The sequence below is a fragment of the Callospermophilus lateralis genome, chromosome 10 (assembly GCF_048772815.1).
Source record: "Callospermophilus lateralis isolate mCalLat2 chromosome 10, mCalLat2.hap1, whole genome shotgun sequence".
Classification (NCBI taxonomy): domain Eukaryota; kingdom Metazoa; phylum Chordata; class Mammalia; order Rodentia; family Sciuridae; genus Callospermophilus; species Callospermophilus lateralis.
The window spans coordinates 2,522,685-2,533,822 of NC_135314.1; the positions used below are offsets into that span (position 1 = coordinate 2,522,685).

Consider the following 11,138-nt stretch of genomic DNA (forward strand, 5'->3'; position numbering starts at 1 on the left):
AGGGCCCCGGGTGCCCGGCAGGGGGCGCGCCGGCGGCGGCGCGGGCGGCTCGGGCGGCCGGCGCCCCTGACGTCACCGCCCCGGTCGCCAGGGCGACGGCCTCTCCGGCGCGCGTCAGCGCCGCCCGTCTCTTGGCAACCGCCCGATCTCCGCTCCCTCCGCCTGGCGCGGGGCCGCGCGTCGCTCTGGCGTCAAAGCGACGTCAATGGGCTGTGGCGGCCGGCGGGCCGGCCGGGGCGGGGCGGCGGGCGGGCCGGGGCGGGGCGGCCGCCGCGTGCGGCCAGCGGGCGCCTCGGCGCTGACATGCGGCGCGGCCCGGGCGGCGGCAGCAGCGGCGGCGCGAGCGGCAGGCGCCCGAGTAGCGCGAGCAGCCGAGCGGGCGGCGGGGCAGCGGGGACGGCGGCGTCCGGGTCGGGGCGCGCGGGCGGCGGCGGAGGTGAGCGGCGGCGGGGCTCGGGCTTGCGGCCGCCGCTGGAGGCCCTGCAGGAGCGCGCGGGGGGCTCGGGCGGGCGCGCAGCCCCCGGCTCCCCATTGTGTGGGGCGCGGAGCAGCGGGTCCGCACGGCCGCGGGGGTCGGGGGTCTCTGGATCGGATGGAGCCGGCCGCGGGCGGCGAGGAACCGGTCCGCACGGCTGCGGGGTAGGGTCCCGGGATCGGGATGGAGCCGACCGTGGGCTGCGGGGTTTGGCGAGGAGCGGGTCCGCACTCACTGCGCGGATCGCGTGGATCGGGGTCCTGGAGTCGGGATGGAGCCGACCGCGGGCGGCGGGCACGGAGAGGAGCGAGTCTGCACGGCCGGGGGGTTCGGGGTCCTGGAGCCGGAATGGAGCCGACCGCGGGCGGTGGAGGGCAGAGAGGAGCGGCTCTGCACGGCGCGGGGGGCACAGGAGTCTCTGAGTCAAAGGAACCCCGACCGCCGGCGGCGGTGTCCGCAGGCGGCGGTGTTGGGGGGGAGCGGGTCCGCACACCCCCGGAGATCGGGGTCCCGAGGCGGGATGGAACCGGTTCGACGGCGGGGGCTGGCGGTTCTGCACTGCCTGCGGGGCTCACGGGGTCTTGGGATCAGGTGGAGCCTACCGCGGGCGGCGGAGGCGGGTCCTGTCGCCCCGCGGAGCTAATGCGATCCGGGGCTACTAGACCGGAGGCGACCCGGAGCGACAGGTGTGGGAGCGGGTCCTCAAGTCCCAAGGGGAATAGAGGTCCCGGTGGAGCCGACTGCGGGCGGGTAGTGTCCGAGCAGAGCTCGGCCGAGTGGCCGAAGAGGGTCCGGAAGCTGGAGTGGAGCCGACCGCGGGCGGCGGGCTGGGGCGTGCGCAGCCTGGGCCGGCGACCGCGCTGAGCTCGCCCCTCGCTGGTCTGCAGGTGCGGCCCGGAGCCATGGTGATCATGTCCGAGTTCAGTGCGGCCCCGGCGGGCGCCGACCAGGGCCAGCAGAAACCCCTCCGCGTGGGCTTTTACGATGTGGAGCGGACGCTGGGCAAAGGCAATTTTGCAGTGGTGAAGCTGGCGCGGCATCGAGTCACCAAAACGCAGGTGCGCAGGGGCGCCGCGGGGAGGACAGGGAGCCCGACCCAGACCCCGGGCTGATCCACCGCCTGCTGGGTTGATTGTCAGTCATTGTCAGTCATTGTTAACGCTCTGGTCTGGTAAAGAATAAAAGTCCTGTGATACGTTTATATATAATTTGTACAAATTTTAAAGAATAGCAATGAGAATAATAACCAAACTCAAGACAAAACAAAAAGAAAAACCATGAGCACACAGTCAGGGGAGGAGTGGTTCCTGGATTCAGAGCTCAGCTGGCCTCATTCACTTGAGACATTTAACTTTGATTTCTTTAAATATCAGTGGTTCCTTTGGTTAATTTTCCCCAACTTTTTGGGAGATATAAAGTGTTTGCAAAATTAACTTGCAAAAAATGAAACATAAAAATGTGGATAAGTGGTTTGTTTTTCTAATATCCTTTTCCTTTTTAAAATATGCAGGTTGCAATAAAAATAATAGATAAAACAAGATTAGATTCAAGCAATTTGGAGAAAATCTACCGTGAAGTCCAGCTCATGAAGCTCTTGAATCACCCCCACATCATCAAGCTTTACCAGGTGAGTCCCCTGCCTTCCCTGCCCAGGTAGTCCTTGCCAACCAGTGCCTGGGGTTTCTGAAAGGTGCCCCTTTTCTGAGTGTGTGTGGGAGACAGTGAGCTGGTTGTGATTTTTATAAGATCTGCATATGTATTTGCAACTATTTTCTTGATTTTGGATGATAATTGGAGATTTGTTTCATTAAAATTTTTATCTAGTATCAAAACTTTCTCCAGTTTAAATGCACAGAGGTCTGTTGTTTAAGTGGCTTCACTTTGAGAACCACTTCTGTAGTGTTGATGCAGGTCCTGGACTTGGTTCAGAAGGACAAATTTGAGTACAACTAGAAACTTCTACCTTTGCACACGATTATTAAACTTTAAAAGAGCTGTTCTTACCAGTTTTCATGAACTCACCTTTGCAAGGGCGCCAGTGAGCACTCCTCTTCCTGTTTAACTCTTCTTTGCACAGGGAGATTCTTTGGTCACAGACACTTGCCACTTGCTACCTGTTAGGAACATGACTTACTGTGACCATCTGTTGGTCTGTTTTTTGACTTTATTTTTGTTCTTATTATTAAAATTAATACATTGATCATATCTTTGGGAAACAAGTAGGTAGTTAGGACAGCAAAGCAGTCTCCTTCTTGTACCTCCTGGTGATAATGACCACTTTTGCTAGGATGAAGTCACTTCTGCTTTGCAGAGAAGTGAAGGCTTTGCAGGTAGTCACTACTTCATCTGCTCGTGTTGACTGTAAATTCCTCTTAGAGACTCGGGTGGAGCTGTGTGAATCAGGTGATTGTGGGAGACAGGTGTGCACGGCTGGCAGGCTGCGTGCGCTGTGGTAGGAGAGTGTGATCTAAGTGCACCCCCACCCTGGCTCCTGGACTCGTGTTGTTGGAGCTTGTGCTTCTCGTGCAGGGACAGTGTCCCCCCGTGTCTTTAAGCACAGAGCTCAGGGCCGTGTGCTCATTTGGTCGTCACGTTTAAGTTGTGCTTGGAGATAAGAAGTCTCCTCCAGGGCCACGGATGTTGGTGCCTGGAAAGTGTGCCCGCCCAGCTGCTGTGGCTTCTGACTTTGTGAAGAGCTGACTCACGACGTCAGTCCTTCCTGTGTCCCTGCTCTTCCACTTTGTCCCCTGGGTGGAGTTGGCTCAGTGAAGGAAGTCTGTTGCCCGTGCCGTCGATGCCAGAGGTCTTTTCTGGAGGTGCTTGCTGTTGCCACAGTGACTGATGGCTGTCTGGGTGGGGGGGCAGCGAGGACGCGCAGTCCTTTGGTCTTGACAGTAGTGTCTGCCGTGTGAGCAGCTGCCCGGGCCTGGAACCTGCCCAGCTGCTTCATCCTTTCCATCAAGTTTTTAAAAAGTTAAAGGGATTCTGGAATCTTCTTCCTTCTCCTCCTCTTTTTTTTTAATGGAGAGAGAATGAGCTGTGCGGTCTACTCCACACAGGGGTGGGGCAGTTAAACCCTGGCTGGACAATTTAGCTAGAATTTTAATGATACTTTTCTTATTAGATTTCTGGATCCAAGCAGTTGTCTATAAGTGTCTTTTTAAAGGAATAACTGTATTTTGAACCCCCCCAATTTTTTTTCCTCATAAGAATATTGACTCTCTTCCTCTAAAATATGTTCAAACACACACAGGCCTGAGTTTGTTTTCTTTCAATACAAAAGATTTGAATTTTGCCTTGTTCTTAGTTAGGTTTAAAGTCCTTTTTTTTTTAGGTAACACAAAGTTCCCTGTGGATAATGAACTTTCAAGGTGTATATTGATACTGACTGTTGCCCCCAGCAATGCCGACAATCCACTGTGGACCAGTGCGGCTCCCTGCAGCTTGATGGCAGGACCGTGTTCCTTAGGGAAGCAAGCAGGACTGGAGTGTCAGCCACCCTTCAGTCTGCTCTGGCTCCTGACTTGAATCACTTGTCACGTGTTAGGGGTCCAGACCAAGTGCAGTGACCCCCAAAGTCCTGGGAAGTACTTAGGGCAGCCTGAGTTAGTAGGTGACATCGGAGGATGCAGAGACATTAGGGCATCAGGTCGCGGACAGGTGCTCCGGGTCACTGTGGGGAGGAAGCCCCTGTGGGTTCTTTACTGCAGGGGCTTCTTCTTTTCCCTTCTGATTGTGCTCATCCTGTAGAAGTAAAGATGTACGGGTTCAGGTGGATTATTTGTACCCCTTCTTTTCTTGGGTTAATGTTAGGTCTTTTTCTGTTTTGTTTTAGGTTATGGAAACAAAGGATATGCTTTACATTGTTACTGAATTTGCAAAAAATGGAGAAATGTTTGGTAAGCCTCACTTGTTTTTAATACCCACTGGAGCCAAGTGTGCTCACTTGGCAGGACCTGCCCATGTGGTTGGGTCCACTCGTCCTTGGACCCTGTGCCTCCCATCCCCGAGGGCAGCCACGCTGTGCATCTCGGGACACAGCTGCATTTCCTCGTCCTGTAGACTATTTAACTTCCAATGGACACCTGAGTGAGAACGAGGCGCGGAAGAAGTTCCGGCAGATTCTGTCGGCGGTGGAGTACTGCCACAACCACCACATCGTCCACCGTGACCTCAAGACGGAGAACTTGCTGCTGGACAGCAACATGGACATCAAGTTGGCCGGTGAGGGGGGCTGCGTCCAGGGGACAGCTGCTGGGTGAGGAGGCCATGAGGGAGGTCTCCAGCTTTCTAAGTCCACTTTGAAACTGCAGCTCCTGCTGTTTCTAGGCTGACGTCCATCATCTGTTTCTTTGCCTTGCAGACTTTGGATTTGGGAATTTCTACAACCCGGGAGAGCCTCTGTCCACATGGTGTGGGAGCCCACCATACGCAGCCCCTGAAGTCTTTGAGGGGAAGGAGTACGAAGGCCCCCAGCTGGATATCTGGGTAAGAGCCTGTGAGTGTGGACCCTGCAGCTCAAGGCCACGTCTGGCAGCCTGCTGGGCACTGACACTGCTGTTGGTCATTCACAGAGCCTTGGTGTCGTGCTGTATGTCCTCGTCTGTGGCTCTCTCCCTTTTGATGGGCCCAACCTTCCAACGCTGAGGCAGCGAGTGCTGGAGGGCCGGTTCCGCATCCCCTTCTTTATGTCTCAAGGTGGGTGGCCACAGAGCCGGCCTGCTGTAGCTCAAGGTGGGTGAGCGGGTGATGGCTGTGGAGAGAAGCAGGGGTGTGGGTCTCCTGCGTGGCTGCTGGGCTTTCTACTGAGTCCACTGTCACGTCCTTGAATCCGGCTCAGATGACTGGACGCAAGAGAAACCTGACCCATGGGTGCCTCCTTAGTGTCCTACTTATGGCCAGGTTGGGTCCAGGCTGGGCCCTCCCTCAGACTGTCTCTCAAGAGTCTGTGTCTGCAGTCTCCCCAGGGCCAGGCTGGGGTGCTGGCCTCTGCCCAGTTCTCAGGCCCCTGTGCACGTGCTCTTCTGTTTCTCTCACGTGTCTGACCCTTTGCTGCCCTAGTGTGTTACACCAAGATGGGGGTCTGGTTCTTCCTGGGGATGTTTTGAGGGACCAAAGTGTGCCTTTTCCAGAGCCCCGGTCTCCTTGGGGGCAAGTGTGGGCCCAGGGTCCAGCCTTTGTTAGGACTGTCACCGTGCACGGTGAGAATGGGTGCACAGCCTGGTCCCCAGCATTCAGGGTGCGTCCTCCTCTCCCCCAGACTGCGAGACGTTGATCCGTCGCATGCTGGTGGTGGACCCCGCCAAGCGCATCACCATCGCACAGATCTGGCAGCACCGGTGGATGCAGGCCGACCCCTCCCTTCTTCAGCAGGCTGACCCCACCTTCTCTGTGCACAGCTACACCTCCAACCTGGGTGACTACAATGAGCAGGTGCTGGGCATCATGCAGGCCCTTGGCATTGACCGGCAGAGGACCGTGGAGGTGAGCACACCACCTACCCTGACGGCCACTGACTTACCCTGTGTGTAGAGACGGCCTGGGAGCAGCGGAGTAGAGACGTGGAGTGTAGAGACGGGCTCTCAGCTCTGGAATTCCTGTGGGTGCAGCTTAGTGTAGAGATAGTCTGCGCCACCCAGGAATTACCTGGGAATAGCCTGGTAGGGGATCCCAGCAGCCAGCACAGGGGCCCAAGATGCAGCTCCAGGCCCGAGTGAGTGCCAGCCACGCCTGACCCCAGCCTCCTCTGCCCCAGTCACTACAGAATAGCAGCTACAACCACTTTGCTGCCATTTACTACCTCCTGCTGGAGCGCCTCAAGGAGTACCGGAGCACACAGCCGTCGGCCCGCCCCGGGCCTGCCAGGCCGCCCCGGCCCCGAAGCTCAGACCTCAGCAGCTGTGAGGTGAGGGAGGACTCCTTCCCAAGCCTTGCTCTTGGCCCTTTGCCTGGATGGCGTCCTCTAGTGTGGATCCGTTGCTTGGGCCATGGGGATGAAACTCAGAGCCCCCTGCCCGCTGGCTCTCCCAAGTTAGGCGGCAGGCCACGCTGCCCGGAAGTGACGAGGTGCGGGCTGCTCCACTGGGACTGCCCAGCAGCCACTTGCTTCCTGCTTGGCCCTGGTGCTGGCATCTTGGCACTTGCCCCTGGTCACCTGCACGTTCATGTGACCTTGGAGAGGAGGGTGTGTCCTGAGCCATTTAGCGTCTAGCATCTGTGTGTCCCAGTCTCAGTGCGAACTTGGTCTTTCTCTTGTGTTGACCCCAGGTGTCCTCCCTGTTGTGCCCACAGCCCCAGGCCTTGGCGCAGTCTGTCCTGCAGGCTGAGATGGACTGTGACCTCCAGAGCTCCCTGCAGGTGTGTAGTGCCCACAGCCATGCCCGGGCAGGTGGCACCCTTCCTAGAGGACGTGCTCCCCCGCCTGTGCTCACAGAGCCCAGTCGGTCACTGGTCTCCCTCCCTGCAGCCCTTGTTCTTCCCAGTGGATGTCAACTGCAATGGAGTGTTCCAGCACCGCCCCGTCTCCCCCAGCAGCCTTCTGGACACGGCCATCAGCGAGGAAGCCAGGCTGGGTCCTGGTCTGGAGGAGGAGCAGGAGGCTCGGGAGCCCCTGCCTGGCAGCACAGGCCGGAGGCACACACTGGCTGAGGTCTCCACCCACTTCTCCCCAATCACCCCTCCCTGTAAGTGCCCTGAGGACCTGGTGCATGGGTTAGGGCTTAGGCCACCCCAGCCTTGCTGAGAACAGACCTTTTTGCCTGGTATCCGCCATCGATCATAGTCCTCAGGATTTGCTGTTGGCTTTAACTCCCAGGCCCTGGTGACTGGAGTCAGTGTGCATGCTCATTTGGTGGAGGGGCTGCCCCGGGTGCCGGGAGGGCAGGTACTTGGCCCAGGCCTCCCTGTTTTGGGGTCTGAGCCTCTTGATAGCCTGTCCACCTGTACTTGTACCCACAGGCTTGCCTGTGAGGTCCCTGGGCTCCGGGGCTCTGGAGCCATCAGTGGACACCCTTTTCCTGCCCAGGCGAGGGTACAGCTGGGAAGGGCCAGCTGACTTTCCTCACCAGGGGCAAGTGCCAGGGGCCTGTCCCTTGGCCTTAGCAATCAGTGCCTCTGTCCGTGGCCTAGAGAGACAGGTTGTCCTGCGCTCATCAACACCTACTCTGCCTGCAGGTATAGTCGTCTCCTCTTCCTCCAGCGCGGCCACTGCCTCAGAAGGAACCAGCTCCGACAGCTGTCTGACCTTCTCCACAAGCGAAAGTCCCGTCGGGCTTGGCAGTCGCCTGGCCACCCAGGGGCTTCTGGGCCCCTGCTCCCCAGTCAGACTAGCTTCGCCCTTCCTGGGGGCACAGTCTGCCACCCCCATGCTGCAGGCTCAGGGTGGCCTGGGCAGAGCAGTGCTGCTCCCGGTCAGTTTCCAGGAGGGACGGAGGGCATCAGACACCTCACTGACTCAAGGTGAGGCACCCTCCATGTGCACTTCCTCCTTTTCGGGAACACTCTGTCCCTAGTGGACACCTCTGCCCTTGGTGGGCCCGGGAGCCTGTGGGTCCCAGTGCTGCTGGTGCCCATCCTCCCTGGAGCGTCCGTGCAGCTGCTGCCCAGGTGGGGTCCAGCCCGCCCCAACCTCAGGGAGGGGAGCGGGGACTTCTGCCTCCCTGTAGGACGCCACAGCAGCCAGGCGCTCGTCCTGCCCCTTCCCGGGTTGGGACGCCGGAGCCGGGAGCCAGCCCTCATCCCTGTGCTGCTTCTCCCCAGGGCTCAAGGCCTTCCGGCAGCAGCTGAGGAAGAATGCGAGGACCAAGGGGTTCCTGGGGCTGAACAAGATCAAGGGGCTGGCCCGCCAGGTGTGCCAGTCCTCCTCCAGCCGGGCCTCCCGGGGCGGCCTGAGCACTCTGCACGCCCCCACCCAGAGCCCGGGTCTGCAGGGCAGTGGCACCAGTGGCCGGGAGGGCAGAAGCCTGCTGGAGGAGGTGCTGCAGCAGCAGAGGTAGGCCGCTCCCAGGCCCCAGGCACTTCCTGGGAAGGGGGCAGGCAGGGGTCAGCTGGTTACTCGTGAGTGGGTGGAGGGCAGCAGGGACTGGAGCCGGCCTGTCATGGGCCTCTCTGAGAGGTGAACAGAAGCTCGGTGAGAACATGGCTCAGAGCTTGTCCTACACAGCTCTGCGGGCCTCGGCCACCTAGCCAGCAGCTGCGCAGGGCGGGCAGGACCAACCTGGGCAGTGCAGACACCTGAGAGCCTCTGAGCAGAGCTGGTAGGGTGACCTGTCGCCTCCCTGTTCTCTGTCCCCCAGGCTGCTCCAGTTACAGCATCACCCGACTGCCCTGCCCAGCTGCCAGCAGGCACCCCCGCTGCCCCCCACCTCCTATGTGCTCGCCCCCTGCGACAGCCCCCTTGTGTCGGGGCTCCCGCTGCTGCCCGCCCCCCTCTTCCAGGCTGGTGTGTCCCCCGTGATGTCAGCTGCACGGCTTCTGGATGCCCACCTGCACATCAGCGCTGGCCCAGCCGTCCTCCCCACGGGGTCCCTGCCACCATGCCTCTCTCGGCTGGCCCCAGGCTGCGACCCTGCTGGGCTGCCACAGGGGGATTGCGAGATGGAGGACCTGACCTCTGGCCAGCGGGGGACATTTGTCCTGGTGCAGTGAGGTGGCCCCACTGTGCCCACTGACTTTTCCAAGCAATAATTTCAGAGTATGTGAAGACATTTTGGACTCAGAGCCAAGAACTTTTTAGAAGCAAAACAAGCAATACGTTAGGTGTATGGGCTTTTTAGGTTATTTTTTGTTTTATTATTATGTTTTTTTCTTGCACTGAGTGACCTCAACTTTGAGTAGGGACTGGAAACTTCTTGAAGAAAAATAATAATCGAGGAGTGAGTGTCGTGGGGGGCGGGGCGAGGGTGGGGCCTGGCTGCCCTCCCTGGCGGTGACAGCATGCCCTGCCCCGCGCATGCTCATGGTGACCTGTTGGCTTTAGTTCTAGTTCTCACCTCTTGAAACATTTATGCTGTAACGAAAACTGTGAACTTGCTGCTTCTGCATCCATGTAGAAGAGTCCTCCTGAGGACCGCCAGGTGGTGGGTCCTCTCCCCGAACCAGAGCCGGGGGACTGCCCTCCTTCCCTCAGAGGGGTGTCACCCGCACGCTTCTCAAGGCAGTGCTGCGGGGTCCTCTGGGGGAGCGCCGAGGAGGAGCTGGGGGGCGCGACTTGGCCCAGAGCCCCAGGCACTGCGAGGAAGCCTCAGTTTCTTCCTGCTGCGCATCTCGTTTCTGCTGCTAATTACCGAGTTTTTATGCATTTCATTATCAGGGTCCAACAGCAACACCTGACTGGGGACGCTGGGCGGTGTCGGGCGTGGGAGGCGGGCGCGGGGCCGCCTGCTGCCTCTGCCCCTGGCGCCAGCTCTGGCCCAGCGCTGGTCATCTGGCTTTTGTTCACGGAGAGTGAAATGGGAAGCTTAGGTCAGTGTTTGTAAAGCTTTCTTTTTAAAGCAGATACTGTATATGTATATAAATAGGGACAAATAGACACTATTATTTTCTATATTTTGTACTACACTTTTGTGTTCCTGTTTGAACCTCTCCCGGGCACGTTGAGAAGCACCCCCAGCACCAGGTTGTGTTGAGGAAGGGGCCGCGGCTGGAGCTGGCAGAGGAGTGGCCTGGCCTGACAGGTGGCCACCCAGCCAGCCAGAAGCTCCCTGGGACAGGAAACCGCTCCCTGCTCTGTGAGTTTCCCTCCCTGACCAGGTGCCTTGCTGGGTGCACGGCCGCAGTATTACGGAGGTCGGAGGTCATCCTGAAGGGGAAAGTGGGGGTTTTCAAAAGCCAAAGATTGACCAAGCTACTTGAGGGTCACGGAACTGGTGCGCCCCATGTGCGGTGTGGCCTGTCTCCCTGCCTGTGTCTGCTGCTGCCACCACTTGCTGTGGCTCTTTCAGTGACTGTGGAGGACTGTCCTTGGGGCGCAGACCTGGTGCCAGGCTGCTGAGAGAGCACCAGGGCCTCGCCTGCCTGCACCTGGCCCAGCGGGCTGCACCCCGGCCTCTGCTCCCGGGCAGGCCACCCACCCAAGGCCTCCTGCCGCTGTGTTCTCTGAAGCAAGGACAAGCACTTTACTTTCATGGCGGATTTTGGTTTTCTTATGCTGCAGACCCCCTGGAGGACGATGGAGTCGCGTCTTCACTTCTGTCCTGGGCGTGCGCTGTTTCCTAGTTTCCAGACAGCGCTGTCCCAGACTGTAGTGGGTAGCCTATTTAAGACACTACGTGATCTGACGGAGATGTATATAATCGTTGTGTTTTTTACCATAACTGAATTGTTTTATTTCTTTTGTTAACATGATAAACGTATGCCAAATGATTAGTTGACATATTTTTTTTAATTTAATATTTAAATAAAATATTTGGGGGACCCTTGACTCCTCTCCCGCTCGTCTCTGGGAGCTTGCTTTTCCAGGCACCTCAACAAGAGGCCGTGGCCTCAGCCTCCAGCTCACTGACGTTGGAACCAGAGAGGCCGTGACGCCAGCGCGGCCCCAGTCTTGCCAGGCAGACCAAAGCCCCCCAGGAACAGTGGCGGGTGGCCCAGCGATGAGGGCTCCTCCAGCCTCGCCAGCCGCCGGCCCCCAGGTCACTGAGGTCTCAGCAGGTCTCCTCAGTGG

The 11,138-nt window shown here is 58.7% G+C and overlaps 1 protein-coding gene across 2 annotated transcripts; it reads left to right on the plus strand.

Moving 5' to 3' along the window:
* Positions 1-329: 329 nt before the first annotated feature.
* On the plus strand, positions 330-10,895 carry Sik1 (salt inducible kinase 1). Of its 2 annotated transcripts, none has more exons than XM_077110399.1 (14): positions 330-436; positions 1,363-1,533; positions 1,986-2,102; positions 4,311-4,374; positions 4,538-4,699; positions 4,839-4,963; positions 5,050-5,173; positions 5,736-5,959; positions 6,231-6,380; positions 6,743-6,832; positions 6,942-7,158; positions 7,649-7,933; positions 8,234-8,465; positions 8,770-10,895. In XM_077110399.1, the coding sequence occupies exons 2-14, from the start codon at positions 1,378-1,380 to the stop codon at positions 9,119-9,121; spliced, it is 2,298 nt and encodes a 765-aa protein (XP_076966514.1). In that variant the 5' UTR covers positions 330-436; positions 1,363-1,377; the 3' UTR covers positions 9,122-10,895. The 2 variants fall into 2 exon arrangements, with proteins under 2 accessions (XP_076966514.1, XP_076966515.1); XM_077110400.1 differs by having other exon boundaries at positions 6,767-6,832.
* Positions 10,896-11,138: the final 243 nt, after the last annotated feature.

What these genes read in the sequence shown, in the direction of transcription:
- Sik1 (XM_077110399.1), top strand. Translation starts at nt 1,378, where the DNA reads ATGGTGATCATGTCCGAGTTCAGTGCGGCCCCGGCGGGCGCCGACCAG. An exon ending in GCCCCCAGCTGGATATCTGG is followed by an intron (nt 4,964 to 5,049) that starts GTAAGAGCCTGT and finishes GGTCATTCACAG; the next exon opens with AGCCTTGGTGTCGTGCTGTA. An exon ending in CAGACCTCAGCAGCTGTGAG is followed by an intron (nt 6,381 to 6,742) that starts GTGAGGGAGGAC and finishes TGTTGACCCCAG; the next exon opens with GTGTCCTCCCTGTTGTGCCC.